General features: G+C 39.8%; 1 protein-coding gene across 6 annotated transcripts in view; it reads left to right on the top strand.

The window, feature by feature from the left end:
* Window positions 1-16,991, top strand: part of COL11A1 (collagen type XI alpha 1 chain) — a 177,148-nt gene that overhangs the window by 89,414 nt on the left and 70,743 nt on the right. For all 6 annotated transcript variants that reach the window (XM_069967525.1, XM_069967526.1, XM_069967523.1 and 3 more), the window contains 9 exons: window positions 125-178; window positions 1,751-1,804; window positions 2,410-2,463; window positions 6,133-6,177; window positions 7,293-7,346; window positions 7,783-7,827; window positions 8,938-8,991; window positions 10,319-10,363; window positions 12,079-12,132. In XM_069967525.1, coding sequence (XP_069823626.1) covers window positions 125-178; window positions 1,751-1,804; window positions 2,410-2,463; window positions 6,133-6,177; window positions 7,293-7,346; window positions 7,783-7,827; window positions 8,938-8,991; window positions 10,319-10,363; window positions 12,079-12,132 — 459 coding nt within the window. The remainder of the gene's footprint in view (window positions 1-124; window positions 179-1,750; window positions 1,805-2,409; window positions 2,464-6,132; window positions 6,178-7,292; window positions 7,347-7,782; window positions 7,828-8,937; window positions 8,992-10,318; window positions 10,364-12,078; window positions 12,133-16,991) is intronic.

Here is a 16,991-nt window from a genome sequence, read left to right as displayed (position 1 = left end):
CATTCAGACGTTAAGCTATAGCACTCGGACATTACATGGCCTTAGGTTTCAAAACTGAATGGGATCAACACTTTACTGTCATCTTATTACAACAAAATTAATCTGATTTATGTTTTTATTTCAGGGACGCCCAGGAGCTGATGGAGCCCGTGGTATGCCTGGCGAACCAGGGTCCAAGGTATGATCACTCCTATGTCCACGTTACTTAAAGGATTGTAGGATTCAGTATTATAAAAATGACGGCTAGGAGAGGTATCACATATTGGGGGTGAGAGTACTTAAAGTGTCACTGTTATTTAAATTTTATTTGCAGAAATCAATAGTACAGGCGATTTTAAGAAACTTTTGTAATTGGGTTTATTAGCCTAAAAATGCATTTTTATCATGAATAGGCAGTTTGAAGCTTCCCCCCTGTCTTCATGGTTCTCTATAGAGAGGGGAGGGGTGGAGGGAGATGAAGCACCAAAACAGGACAACAAAGAGTTAATTTACAGCCACATCACCGGGCTATTTCCTCTGAAGTCAGCACTGACCTCTCTGACCTCTCTCTGAATACCGGCTTTCATACAGCTCCCACTATGTAATCCTTTGTTCTCTGCTCTCTTCTGGCGACTAATCTCCCTTCTCCCTCCTCCCATCTCCATAGAACAGACAGGGCCCGACTGATGTAAAAGAGTTGAGATTTCCTGATAATGAGCAGTGTATGAGGGGGGGACCTGGATAAAGTCTTTTTGAATGCAGATAATGGCATATTTGCCTAATAAACCCAATTACAAAGTTTCTTAAAATCACCTGGACTATTGATTTCTAAAAAAAAAAAAAAAAAAAAGGACAGTGACACTATTTAGACTGGACTTAGAAAGAAGTTGACGAAGAGCATCCACCGAGTAATAAAGTAGTGAAAAGCCCCTCTTAAATTTGCCCGTAGTCTTTTGAGATGAATGCATTACATTAGAGTTGAGCAAAGTTCCGGAAACTTGTTTCGGGTCTGATTCAGAGTCGGCCATAAGATTCCTCTAGATTCAAATAAATTCTGTCTGAATCAAAAGTTCCTTGAGTACCCTAAAACGTCATGAATAATGTTAAACAGAGAGGCTAAACGGTTCAACAACGCTCTCCGAACCCAAACGTTCGTCATTTGGCTGGAGAAGTTGGTTACAGCCCTAGGAAGTCCTGGAAATTACAGGCCATAGGCCATATCCATGTTTTCCTAGGCTCCCTAGAGCTGCATCCAACTTCTTCAGCCACTGTTATTTAAATTCTGAATGATCGAGCATGCCCCAGTTGCGCTTACCATTTTTCTTTTTGCCAACATTTGGAGTAATTGGCCTTAAAAAGAAATTCCCAAACTTTTGTAGACACTGGAATCTGAATTTTGAGGGAAATTCAGAACAAATTTACCTATTTCCCGTATAAGGAAAATATTAACACACTGAAAAAAATGCATTTTACTTAATATTTTCCTTTACATTTGGTGCTTTTTGGGGGTTCAGAGCGTTCTTCCCCAAATTCAGTACGCTCTTGATATAGAATTTTTTCAGGTATTTGTCTCCCGTAGACCTCCCAAGCACCTAACACATCATAAAAAAAAAATGTTTGATAAAAAAAAGTTGCCATACTTGACGCCTTTGGATTTTAGAGCAAAAAAAAAAAGCCAATAAAGCTACTGAGAGAGATATATGTGGGATAACACTTCTCATTCATTTCTATGCATTTACCATTGTATTTGATTTTTCTTCTCTTTTCGCAGGGCGACAGAGGGTTTGATGGCCTTCCAGGTCTTCCCGGTGAGAAGGGGCACAGGGTGAGTCATTCCTTGGCACGGCCGTATTGCCTTTGTTTTCTTCCACTCACATGATTGATTTTGTCTTTTCCTTCCGTTTCCCGTGGTTTTCCAGCAGAGGGCACTTTCTACTTTACTCTCCTATTCCTGACATTGTATTAGAAGAAAACAAAATATCAGGGCCCCATTATCCAGCAATGTGTTTACACTTCTGTGTGCGGTTACTATGTGTTAGGTTACACAGTCTATTGATGTATGGGATTTATTTGTTGTTTTATGCATCGGATGGACGTTTTCTTCCCTTTCAGAATTGATAGTTAATGTATTTTGTAAACAAACATGATCATTTACCTTCGGCATCGAATAAGACCCCTGTATCCGTATGAGATACACTCCTAATAGGAGAAAAATGAGGTGCGCTCTCATGATTTATGGGGTATGAAGTATGGCTGACTCAGAGGCTCAGCATATTCCTTTTTGCTAGGTTGATATGCCTCATCAAGTTATTCTTGTATATAAAGTGTCTCTGCTATGTTTCATTGCAGTGCTAGGCAAACATGACAGCAGTACAGGGCCCTGCTTCAATACAATTGCTTTAATGATATAAAATATATTACTTTTTTTAGGGTGACAAAGGTCCACATGGTCCACCTGGTCCTCCTGGTGAAGATGGAGAAAGGGTAAGAAAAAGGAACCTGAGATGCAGCTATAGTACAATTTTAAATTTTCAAAATCCTTTGAAAAGGTCAACATACATGTAATTGGACACCTTTATGAACATGTTACATACAGATACATATGAACTTGTTGTGTGGCTATTTATACCAGGATTGAGCAACACTGATACTTCTGTATAGAGTGTATACAATACTGCTTTTATATACCACCAAACAGTGCTAAGTAATGCCTCTGTACACTATCCAAATAATACCACCTTACAAGCCCTATACCATAATACCATCAAACAACGGCCTAAATATTACTTTTTATTGTTTATTATCTAAGTGTTGTTGTACCCTGCACATTATCAGAATAATATCACCATAGAGTGCATAAATAATACTGTTGTATAGAGATGAGGTGAGTGAATCTGTCAAAATGTCAGCTGAACCCAATGCTCTGTGTTTGATTCTCCACGGTTCCATAAGTTGGATGCTGCCCCAGGACTGGCAGGAAAACATGGATACAGTCTGTGGCTGTATCCATGTTTTCCAGGTCTCCCTAGGGCGGCATCCAACGTATGGAGCCACGGAGAATCAAACACAGAGCATTGGGTTCAGCTGACATTGCCAAACCTGAACATTTTGACAGGTTCACTCAATACTACTGCTGTACATTATTCAAAGAATACCACTAAACAATGCATACATAATACCACTACACCTTATATAAATAATGCCACCAAACAATGCCTACAGAATACCACTACACCTTATATAAATAATACCACTACTTTCCAAATAATACCTTGACAAGTTATATAAATAATGCCAACAAACAATGCCTACAGAATACCACTACACCTTATATAAATAATACCACCACTTTTCAAATAATACCTTGACACGTTATATAAATAGTACCACCAAACAATTCCTACATAATACCACTACACCTTATATAAATAATATCACCAAACAATGCCTACACAATACCATGACACCTTATATAAATAATACCACAAAACAATTTCCACATAATACCACTATACCTTATATAAATAGTACCACCAAACAATGCATACATAATACCACTACACATTATATATAATACCACCAAACAATGCATACATACATAATACCACTACACCTTATATAAATAATACCACCAAACAATGCCTACATAATACCACTACACGTTTTATATATATATATATATATATATATATATATATATATATATATAATACCACCAAACAATGCCTACATAATACCACTACACCTTATATATATAATACCACCAAACAATGCCTACATAATACCACTACACGTTATATATATATAATACCACCAAACAATGCCTACATAATACCACTACACCTTCAAAGGCAAATAAACATTATTTTAAAACAACTGCCATTATTCATATGATAACGCCATTGTTTTAAAGTAACGGCCATTATTTGCCATTAAATGACGGTTGTCCAATAAAAATGGTCATCAGTTCAGATTTGTTGCAGAAATTTCAGCAACTGTTCCATTTAACTGAATGGATCTTGCAGAAATCCACGTGTTTGCCACCAAAATAACCCCATAGAGATCAATGGAACAGATTTTAAAAAGCGGAAACTCCTGCAACAGATCTTCCCTAATCTCATCCCCTAATACCAGATGATTGAAGGCGTTTCGTTTTAGCCGTATCTGTTGCGTTACTGATAACCGGAGCTCTTGGCGCACATTAACAAATCGCTTTCTACAGGTTCTGAATAATTTAGCAACAGTGATGGATGTCTGTTATTAGGGGCGTATGCAAATGGGGTGCCCTTGAAGTTTTACTATATGACTCGTACAATTAATAGATGAGACTCCGTCCAGAACATCTCGTTATACATAGAAAGGGTTATGGTAATTTTCTATAAAATATTTCCAGGAATTTAGGGTATTTGCTAAAGTTTTATTGATTTAGAAGATTGTCAAGAATCTTCTCTTTGAACGTAAGAAAGTTATGGCGAATAAGAAGTCATTCCACTCTTTGGAGATAAAATCGATAAAATCGTATATTTCCTTTAGCTGACAGCGAGCAGAAATTATTATTAAGAAACCCAAGGTATTTCTGAAAGCTGCCATGCTTATTTTGACAAATTCATAAAATTATTACTCCCCTTTAAATTAAAGGGATTGTCTAATCAGGATGGATGGAGCCATCATGGTGATCAGACGATTGCTGCAGCTGTAGGTCCCGCTCCCAGTAAACACCTGACTTTGCCAGTGTAAATCTCTCCAGTGACCACTGCAGTAGAAAACGGGTATTACATGGTACCCCTGTAATTCAAAGATGGTTCAAGTCCACCAATAAGGAAGCTACTTTCTATACTGGTTCATAGAGGAGGGGCCTCCTCTTGGGACTCTTCTCTAGGACTTCCGTTGGCCTTTATAGTCTTCTAAAACAAACCCTTTAAAATAATTACTGGTGGTAGAAATAAAAAAAAATTATAAGACTCTTATGTGCTAAGTCAATGAATTATATAGCATTGTGTATGTGTACGAATGAGACAAGTGTCCCAGAGGAGGAGCACTTTGCAGCTGCTCTTTACTCTTACCAAGAGAAGGGAGGTACTGGCATAAAGTCTTCCCTCTATTCCAAACCAGACATCCCCTTTAAGTTTGCAATGGACAGAGAATAACATCCATTAACTATACAAATCATGGCTCAGGCATAGGTGGCTGTCTCCTTATATAGATGGCCACTAATAAAGATTTATCAGCATCATACACTTTGATAAATCTGGTGCATTCTTAGGCTATGTTCACACACCGTCTTTTTCTGGCCATTGTACAGCCATCTTTTTGAACTGCCGTCATTTTGACAGCAAAGGACGTTCGTGTTTTGAAAAAAAAAAACAGCTGTCAATATCGAAATAACGGTCGTTATTTTCAAAACATGGTCGTTGTTTGCTCTTAAAATGACCTGCCAACGAAAGACTTTGTGTAAACACAGCCTTAGATTGCCGACTTAAGCTTACACTGTCTAGAGGTGCCTATACACCGTATACTAAAGTCTTCCAAACCTGCCATTGCCAATGAGTCCGGCTGACAGTATAGGGTGTATGGTGGCCTCTCAGCTGGATTTTGGACTCCTTATCCTTATTGTTGGTGGGAGAACTGGGCAGCAGAACCAATCCCCATGGACAACACATAAATGTTATGATATGTCATAGAGACATGTGTCAGGTGTGAGTGTTTAGATGCCAATCAATCAGGTAAATGAGCCAGAAGCTGTGCGCAAACTTCACCTGGTCCGTTCTCCTAATCAGTCTTGGTCTGAACACTCAACCCCCCCCCCATCACAACTTTTGACATCTGGGTTACCGTATCTTTATCGTCAATGCCCCCCCCCCCCCCAGAATTCCAATTCCAGAACTGATATTCATACGCACTACACTGAAACCGATCTACTTCATGATAAACTGGACGCGATTCCTTATCCTACAATTTAGAACCACGGCCACATTTGCATTCAGTTCTCACCTGGCTTTCTACAATTAGCCTTTTCTGTCCGTCATGGGAAAGGTTATAGAACACGACATATATTTTTCAATTTGACAAACACAAACACATCGGTAGCTTGTCCCACTTTACGTGCCGTGTGTTCCAATAACAGGAGAAACAGCTTTTTCTTTTGTGTAACAGGGAGAAGATGGAGAGGTTGGACCCAGAGGGCTGCCCGGTGAACCTGTGAGTGACACATTAATCTGTTGTATACAGAGCTCTCACTTTATATCTGTACAATTTTACAACATAGCGTAACACGGTGCATTGTCCCTGACCGAAGAATCATTCGCAGCTCCTGCATAACCTTTATCCTGCCACAGAGCCCACAGTGTCTCCTCCAAGAACCTGTGTTGGAGTCTTAATACCTTATGGATTCTTTGGCTTATCCAGCAAGTAAAGGGTCATTGCAAAACAACATATAATGTTAAACTGGATAGTGCCATAAAGTTTTAAGACTCCTAGATGGGATGAAACACTGACCTGAAGTGATGTGAGAGCTAATTTGCATATCCCAGAATTCCCAGTGGAGCAGCGATGGCTGTTAGGTCTCTATAGGTCTTTATGACTAACTCCCCCTAAGAAGAGCTAGTGTCACTTTGACCCAATTGATAGGCCTCTCACTAGCCAGCCAACACCCTTCTCTGCACTGATGAAGGGGCAATAATCCCAAAACAGCTGTTGGCAGTCTTTCCATTTGGTGAGATTTTTGGCTTGGCATATTTCCCCGGTCAGTGTTCTAAGACTCCTATATGGAGTTAAACACTGACTTGAAGGGACACCACTTTGTCTTAGTGGTGTGAGAGCTCTTTTGCATATTATTTCTACCTTAAGTGGATAAATCTATGAAGTGACATTGTCATCTCAATTGTTATCTTCTCCAATGCAGAGCTACTATAACATACAATAGTTGCAATATACATTAGTATTGACCCATAAATGTACATGAATGATTAGAGACCGTAGTGGTAATTCACTCTAAATATACAGTAGATGTGTCCATCCTTACCTTTCCTTCTGGCTTGACTTATCGAGAGGCAAGTGATAAAAAGAGAAAAACTGTAATTTTGCAATACTCTGTCGGGGTATGTTTATGCTGTAGACGGAAACCCTATTGTTGCTATATGAAAGGCATTGCTTTGCTAGCGTGTCATGATATTGAATTTGCAAAAAATTGGAGTAACAGAACTTACAGAAGGGTAAGGATGGACACAAAGGTAAATGCAATCACCCCTGTATTAGCATTTTAAGATAATATCTACAAACCATGGCTGAGTATCTCCGTTTTTTTTTTTTCTCAGGGTGAACGAGGATTGTTGGGGCCAAGAGGTCCTCCTGGTCCTCCAGGCCAACATGTAAGTATATGATAACTGTGACTTCTATAGTACCAATAATAACTATCCAAGAGCATTTAATTTATATATATCCCAAAATAGACTGTCAGACCTTTCTAAATTATAAAGGGTGACCAAAAAGAGAGTAACTTTAAGAAAAAAAAATTCTAGTTGATTTACCTTTTTTTAGGTGGACTACACAAGTAATTTTATGATGTGACACTCTTCTTGGTCAGGAACATACCCTCTTATATGTAGTACCATCTTATGTTGCCGTTCTTAATATACAGCTGTTTTCTCTTCTGAACATGACCCTATTTTAGCTCACAGAGGATCAATGTACAAGAATAGCGGGGACATTGGCACACATTTCCTACTTTTATGATGTTATTTTATCTGATATTTCAGGTTTTATTTGGTTAAAAATTGACATGCCCTTTGCTCTCTTGTTTGTCAGGGCGTTGCTGGTGTTGATGGTCCTCCAGGACCCAAAGGAAACATGGTATGTATATTTTCTATCATTCTTGTTGTGTAATGTCTTTATTGACCAAAACTCTAATATGGAATCCATCTCACTAACACATGATAGTAGACGTAACATCTTACCATCTTGGGTTCATAGTAATAAGGCCTTGAGATGTCATGGTGGCCTTACACCATCAATAGCTGGTGGTTGAATATTCATTCATTCATTCGACAGCCATTTATCTTAACACCTCCATCCTCTGGCTGAGCCTACATGTGTTCTTAGTGGGGAGAGGTGAGAAAAGTCTTTGCTATAGCTGGTGGCATGTTTTCTCCTGGAAGAACAATGGGATAGAGTGATGAAATGTAAAATTCTTAAATTCGTGTTACAAGTAGAGATGAGAGCAACTCAAGCATGCGAGTCCGATTGTTCAACATTTGAATACCGGTGGATGAAGAAGTTGGCTGCCGCCCTAGGGAGTCTGGGATAACATGGATACAGCCTATGTACTATGGCTGTATCCATGTTTCCCAGGACTACCTTGGGCTGCTTCCAACTTTTTCAGCCACTGGTATTCAAGTGCTGAACAATCGAGCATGCTCACGTTGCACTCATCTCAAGTTCTAGCCACTTTATGGCTACTTAAAGGAGTTATCCCAAGATTACAACTGATCACCTGTCTACAGGATAGGTAATCTGTCTGATTGATGGAGGTCTGACCACTGCAACCCCAATGATCACAAGAACAGTAGGTCCTAAGTGCCCCTGTTTAAATGGATACTATCACTGCAATAAAACTCTATGGGACTGCTGAAAATAGATAATTGCCATACCTGGCTATCAGTGGGGGTCCCATAGACCGTCAGTGTGCATAGTTACAGCTTCAGTCAAACAGGTGCTCTTGAGACCCTTCATTGTTATGATTAGTGGGGATCACAGCAGTTGGACCCTCACTGATCGGACACTTAGCCTCTATCCTCTGAATGAGGTGATAGGTTATAATATTGAGGTAACCCCTTAAATATTTATGACCATCGGGGTACATCTTGACAATGCTGCCATAGATCAGTTCACAACAAACTATAAAATTATACTTTGAGATCCTTATGAACCTTATGAACAATATTCTATATTTGTGCATTTTAGGGACCTCAAGGTGAACCTGGACCCGCAGGTCAACAAGGAATTCCAGGACCACAGGTATGTGAGATATAAAACATATTTACAGCCACATTATGAACCATAAATGGCCGGAAACAGCCACAAAATAAATAGGTGAATAACAAAACAGCTGTTTTCCCATTGAGTGCAACAGAACTCAGTGGAAAGATTATGGCTACAGATGAGATCAGCTGGAGCATGCTCGAGTCCGATCGATTGGCATTTGAATATGAACGGCTGAAGAAGTTGGATGCAGCCCTAGGGAGTCCGGGAAAACATAGATGCAGCCTATGGCCTATGACTGTATCTATGTCTTCCTGGACTCCCTAGGGCTGCATTAAACTTCTTCAGCCACTGATATTCGAATGCAGAGCAATTGTACTTGAGCAAATTTGAGTTACGCTCATCTCTAATTATGGTCCTTTGCCAACAAGTTCGCACACCTACATACATGTAAGATAGTTGGCCAATCCCACTGAAATCAGAGGACTTAGCTGACTTTGCATTTTAAGGCCACGTTCACACAACGTAAGTTTTTAATTAAACAACTGCCGTTGTTGCAGGTTTGCAACGATGGCCATTATTCAATGAAGTGGACGATCACATTGAATCATACAGTATACCCTCCGGTCGGGATTCCATGTGGCCGCACAAAAAAATGACATGTCAATTTTGTGTGGCTGCTATTCAGTGAATAGTGGCCGCAAGAAGTTGACAGTGCAGACAATGTAAAGTGCGGCTCCGGCCGCACTTTACATTGTCTGCAACGGTTAATTGGAACGCAGGCACACCCAAACATTCTGGTATTCCAATTTTGAAAAAATGATGTTCATCCAGCCAGTTCTGCAGTAGCGGTGAACTTCACAGACAGCGGCCATTCTGTGACACGGCCGTGAACAGCCAGTCATACATTGTATGAGATCAAGAAGCAATACTAGCTTACCCTCTTATTATTTGTAATTCTAAGTCATATTATATATATATAATCGCATAGAACAAGGCTAATCTTGCTGCAGTCATACGTTGTCTATGTAATTGATTGTCAGTAGCCTGAGTTATTCTTAAACTTTTATAAACCAATGGTGCAAGGTGTTGAAGAGAACTCAAAGCAGATTTAATATTACCAAATAAGAGGATTGCTGGGAGGTGGAAGCACTGAGCAGGAAGCTGTCCCTCATCGACACTCCAGCACCTTCTCTCCGCAGCGGTCTATGGAGAATAATGAAGGATTGTACATCTGACTCCTGGCTGCAGAGCCCGCCATCAGGAATGCGGCCCAGTGTGGCAATGTTATGAAGCGCAGGTCTGTTCTCAGCTCACAGTGATGAATGAGATCCTGAGATATAATGCTTTCCTTTCTCTACAGGGTCTCCCCGGTCCACAAGGCCCGATTGGTCCCCCTGGTGACAAGGTAATCTTTCCTCTGCGTAGATATTGTTGCCTCTTCCATCTATTCTATGCATAGAGACATTCAAACCAAACAGAAAACTAAGATCTCATTAAAAGTAGTACATAAAAGAGAGCAATGTATAGTGGATATTATATCACCTGGAGCACATAGTGAAATACCTGAGAAAGTAGACGTTCCTTTAGGTGACTATATCTGTAGGGAAATTTTACCTTTTAGTTTGTAATATATTTTTTTTTTTCATTTATTTTTCAATTCAAATCCATATGGAAATCTGATTTGTCGTGGATTTCCCAGTGGAAATTTGTCCTGTGTGCTTACACTGTAGACTTGTTAAAAAAAAAAAAAGGATCCGCAAAAATTTCTGATGCTTCCTCAGACTTCTATGCTGCAACTACAGTCAAGTACTAGAGCTTGTCAAAAAGTTTTGCGGTAGCAGTTTTTGCGGATTGCGGACAGTGTGAACAGCCCAATTGAAATTAGTGGTCCTTAAATTTGACTGTAAATGCAGATTAAGGACAAAATTACGGAATTTGTAAAAGTAGTCTAAGACAAAATTATGCAGTTTTTTTCCGCAACTGTGGATCTGCATAATTAGGACCCATTGATTTCTATTGGGTTGTCCACAATGTCCGCATACTAATGAATCCGCAATCCGCAAAAATGATTGACAAGCTCCAGTACGGACCATAATTACGGCATGGATTGTCCCATAGAAGTTTGCAGTAACGTCTGCAATTTTCCACGGATCCATAATATTTACGGAAGAAACGTCCATAACGTCTGCAATCAAACGTCCGTAACATAATCATTTTAAACCATTCCCGCTTATTTCACTATCACCTTTCCCTTCTTTTTTTGCTGATCTGCATTACGGACAAATTTTTTTGCGGATTGCGAATTGACAAAGATTGATTGTAGACATCATATAGGGTCCTGAAAAACTGCTGAACGTGTGAACGTATCTATCGGCCCTATTTTTTGTCCGCAACTGCACAAAGAGCCACGGATGTGTGATCTGGGCCTAAGGGCACATGGTGACAGCGGCCACGGCACAGATCGCAGTGTTGCGTGCATGGATCAAAGTGGTCAGCAGGCGCCATGCAACCAGACATACTCCAAAAATCCATCCTGTAATTTACAGGTTGTAACAGAACCGCAATCCCTTCCTCTAGCTACTATACCATGCAGGCACGTCACCCTGGCCAGTCACCTCCTTGCCCGATCCTAACACATTATAACTCCACAGTTATAGTAAATCCGAACTTTTTCCCCCGCTACATCTGACATCCTCAGCTCTGCTGCATTTGTCATTTATAGATATATTATAGAGCCTTAATACTGGGGCCGGATACTTTAGTTTACGTTTTGGTCCGTCTGACTCTGAAAAGTTTTGCCCATAAAATAACAAAATGATATGAATATGATTCCGTTCATTATCACAAATGAGGCAAGACGCTATTCGGGAAGCTTTGTCCTTAAGATGAAGGAAAGGATTCTGCGTCTGGGCTACGACGGCTTCTTCCTACTTATATAATTGCTTTATAATTGTATATTAACTCAGGGAGATTCAGTCTTATGGAAGAGAAGATGCTGAGATGTACAATTATCCAGCACATCACTTCCAATGAGCGTTACATCTGTCTCCTTCAATGGACTGTGCTTTATGTATCTACCATCCAGACGGTATTCTTATCTGTCTTCTCTTATGTATATAGGGACCACAAGGAAAGCCTGGCCTGCCCGGACTACCTGGAGCTGACGGACCCCCTGTAAGTAGAGATACATGACTGTACGGTCAGTATATAATGGTCAGCCTAGATTCTTGGGTAGCACACCTTTTATATACATTACTGCAAGACACTTCTTTAAAGAGGTTAGAAAAACATAGCTGTTTAATTTCAGAAGCAGCGCCACTCTTTTCTTCTGTTTATATGTGATATTGCAGCTCAGTTCCATTGAAGTCGAGTTGTAATACCACACACAACCTAAAGACAGGGGTGGCGCTGTTTTTAAAGAAAGCAGCTGTGTTTTTTTTCTAATCCTGGAAACCCATTCAACTAAATGCCTCACTAAGGGACCTATTACACGGAATGATTATCGTGCGAAAAATCGTTATATCGTTCGTATTTAAACGATAATCGTTCTGTGTAATTGCAGGCAATGATCAAAAAATTGTTCGTATGTCGTTGATGGTTGATTTAGATCTGAACCTAAAATTATCGTTAATCGTTCACTAATCGTTCGCTGTAATTCCATATTCATTTGCTCAGGTTCCACATTTTTTCACTAATCGTTCTGTGTAATTGTTCATTGTTTTGCTGGGATCAGAAGGAGTACACGATCATAGTAACGATCGCAATAACGATAGTAGTAACGATTGTAACTAACGACCATCGTTCTATGTAATATGGGGAACGATTTCAGGTTAACGACAAACAATCGTTTGCGATCATGTATCGTTCGTCGTTAATCGTTAAAAATCGCTCCATGTAATAAAACCCTTAGACATACCCCATGCAGAAGCCCCTGTATTAGCATTCTGTTTTTGTACCCTCTTTTATGCAATTTCCTGGCAGTAGGGAATCTCTCAGATTGGATTTTACTGTATGTACAGTAGGTCTGGGCCTATTGGCATCCCTTGAGAAAGTTAAATAGAAAATTTACATATGAATATCTAGAACAATATGTATCTATATGTAATTGACAGGTATTTATAGGTTAAGGGAGAAAGTGCAGAGAGGGCAGGAAGCTGGAGAAGCTGCACAATAGTAACAGCAAAAATATACAGTATGTCTAAAGAAGAACAATGTTAGAAGGACCCCATGAGAAAAACTGATCACAAAGTGATCAGCAGCAATCTGTGGATAAGTCTGGCTGTATAGGCTTGTTCACACTGAGCAAAAGTGGCGGAATTTTAAGTGGAGACGGCGCCGTGGACGCCACTTGAAATTCCACCACTTTTGCTCAGTGTGAGTGAGTTCTAAAGTTGCAGATGACGAGCGCTAATCTTGAGGGTCGGGGCTCATTTGCAGTGCCTTTACTAAGCTAGATCTGTTGGGCTGGTTGGGTCCATGAACAATCATGTGATAAGCATTACCAGGCTTCATCATGTGATAAGCATTACCAAGCTTCATCATGTAACACTGGTCAACGGCCAAAAAGGTTCCGTCATGAAAACAGTTGATCTTAACTAGTTTTGGGGTGCTGAAATCGAAAATGATGTTCAAATTTTGAAATTGGCTCTAATTTTCAAGATATGGACATACTTTCGATATTTCTCACAGCCTGTGATACAATACTGGGAAAAGTTTGCATCATCAGTATTGCATCATCAACTGGTATATTGTATCATCTTAGAATGACCAATATGGAAAAAAGGTATCAGGGTAAGGCTAGGTTCACACTGCATTTTTGAAATCCGTTTTTTTTTTTTGCAAAAAATGGATGAAAAAAACATATGCATTTGTGTGCATCCGTTCTTCCATTGACTTCCATTATAAAAAAAAAAAAAAAAACGGATCAAAACGGATCAGTTTTTTTGACGGACACAAAAGTAGTGTCAGGTACGTTTTTGTGTCCGTTAAAAAAATGGATCCGTTTTTGTTTTTTTACAATGGAAGTCAATGGAAAAATGGATCAAAACAGATGCACACAAATGCATCCATTTTTTTCATCCGTTCTTTGCAAAAATAGGATGAAAAAAACGGATTGCAAAAACACAGTGTTGACCTAGCCTCAATGGAACCCATCAATGCTTGCAGATTACTGTTGGACAGTTATCAGAGACAATCCCATGTATGAATACAAAAGACGTGTAAATGCACCGAGAAGCCATTGATAAGGACCTACATTCCAGAGTTCAATAAACATAATTAATTAGTAAAAATTCTTGGATCTGCCTATAAATTGTAGTTGATTTCAGATAAAACTAAGTTTCCTATGAATATATTTCAAAAGTTTATGAACAGCAAACTTGCTTCCTTATGATTGCAGAAGTAATAAATCTGTTGGCTATTATACTGTATTCTATACAATTCACAAAACAGTAACATGAGAACTCTTCCGTATCATAGAAACTAGAGACAATTAACATTTTTCCTTGTGATATTTGAATTCAGCACATAAAAATCATTAAGAAATGGCTAATTTTATTTTGGAACCAAACAACTTTTGAAAATTTGTTGACCAGTGTAATCAGTATTACCAGGCTTCATCATGTGATCAGCATTACCAGGCTTCATCATGTGATCAGCATTACCAGGCTTCATCATGTAATCAGTATTACCAGGCTTTATCATGTGATCAGCATTACCAGGCTTCATTGCATGATCAGCATTACCAGGCTCCATTACGTGATCAGCATTACCAGGCTTTATCATGTGATCAGCATTACTAGGCTTTATCATGTGATCAGCATTACCAGGCTTTATCATGTGATTAGCATTACCAGGCTTTATCATGTGATCAACATTACCTGGCTTCATCATGTGACCAGCATTACCAGGCTTCATCACAGTTGTTTTTCTTGTCAAAAATTATCTAAAAAAAACCTGATAATGATGATCACATGGCAAAGCATGTAATATTCTATATATTCTTTAATTTTTTTATAAGATAGGAATATCTCTTTAGACTTTTGTATAGGCAAAAAGTTTTGCATATTTTCTGCTGGCATTTTTATCAGGACATGAAGCCAGCCATAATGATTTGCTGATCGGTGTTTCCAGAGCTTTTTTGGGTAAAGCTTTGGCTGTCCAGGCATGATGGGAATTGTAGTTTTGCAACAGCTGGAGAGTCAAAGATTCCCCATCTTTGCTCTAATATAAACTATATAAAACACAAAAATCCCATCTCCTCACCTAAACGTGAATCATTTAGCAGATTACACACTCATTTTAGTTACTGTCATTGAACAAATAATCTTTACACATGGTAAAAATGACTAAAAGCCTAGTAATCACCGATATTCAGTAACGGCGGCAATTATCTCGTAAACTTACCTTGATTTCAGATAACGGGCACGGAATAGTAATTTATGGAGACGTTTATCAATTTTAGGGAGCGACATTAAGGCGAAGGTTATTAATGTTGATTTAGGACGGGGATTATGGCCTAGTAAATAAGCACAACCCTGACATGAGATACGCCGGGCTCACTTACTCCGTTACTCAGGCACGCTTTTCCCGCATTACCATAATTTGCTGTTCACTTTTCATCATTACGGCTTTGCTTTAGTTTTTAGTGTCGGTCACTAATCAAATGACAATAAGAAACAAGGCCCCGAAATGAATGAATATTTTATTGACCTTTAGTGAATCACGCCCCATTACCTTCTCCGATGTCTGTTCCTCTTGTATTAATCCCAAGCAGTCGGGCAAACATTACTTTAATATGATTCCAATTTACTATACCTGCTATCAATTCTGGTTTGCAGTTTTCTATTTTCCTCTATTTCTCATATCGGCCCCTACGGAGATATATGGACAAAGGACAGAAGTTCTATTTTTTGTTTCGGCATACTCCATGATCAGACTTGAGCAGAGTTGCCGATCTGTCTGAATTGGCAACGTTCTCCGAGTACGAACGCTCGGCATTTGACTCCCTGACTCTATTTGCTGCAGAAGGACTCCCTAAGGATACTATTACACGGAACGATAATCGGGCAAATCGGCCCTATCCGGCCAATTATCATTTTGTGTAATAAACACAACGATCAGCCGATGACAACGATCATCGGCTGATCGTTGATATAGGTTTGGACCTATAATTGTCGGGCACCGACCGCGCATCGCTATGTGTAATAGCGGTGCACAGCTGGCGGCTGACGATTTGCAAAGTGCATACATTACCTATCAATGGTCCAGGGCTCCTCTTGCGGTCTACCTACCCCCGCCGCAGCGCCGATCTAGTAGATCGACGCTCGTTTACAGTTATTATCTGGTCCCCATCAGGCCATGTAATAGTACCCTAAGGGCCCTATTACGCTGAGCAATAATCAGCCGAATTGGGTCGATTTGGCCGATTACTGCTCAGTGTAATAGAGACAACGATCAGCTGATGAAACGATCATCGGCTGATTCGTTGCTTTAGACGCAAATCTAAAATCATTGGTTGTTACCTGCGCATAACTACATGTAATTCTGGAAACACTAGACATTACCTATCCACGCTCCAGGGCTCCTCCTGCAGTCTGCTTCTTCCTGGGTCCCACATGCTGCATCTTCAGAGCAGGTACTCAGCCAATCACTGGTTGCGTAGTTTCCAGCCAGTCATAGGCTGTGCGTCCTGAAGCTGCAGCGCGGGTCCCGGGAAGAAGCAGACTGCAGTATAAGCCCTGCAGCGTGGGTGGGTAATGTACACTGTTTAAGCAAGGGCTTCTGGGCATCGGTAACGATGTCCGTGCAGCCCTTGCTAAGCGATTATTGGGCCGTGTAATAGGATCAGTAAACGAGCACCGATCTACCAGATCAGTGCTTGTTTACAGTATTCATAGGGCCCCCATTGGCCTGTGTAACAGGACCCTAAGTCTACATCCAACTTCTGAAGCCATGTGGAGCTTATGAACATCATTGGGTTTTGTTAATTTTAAGGATCTTTAATGTAAAAGGAAGAATCTATTCTAACTTAA

Source organism: Dendropsophus ebraccatus, chromosome 4 (assembly GCF_027789765.1).
Source record: "Dendropsophus ebraccatus isolate aDenEbr1 chromosome 4, aDenEbr1.pat, whole genome shotgun sequence".
NCBI classification, from domain to species: Eukaryota; Metazoa; Chordata; class Amphibia; order Anura; family Hylidae; genus Dendropsophus; species Dendropsophus ebraccatus.
This window is presented reverse-complemented; position numbering and strand designations above follow the sequence as displayed.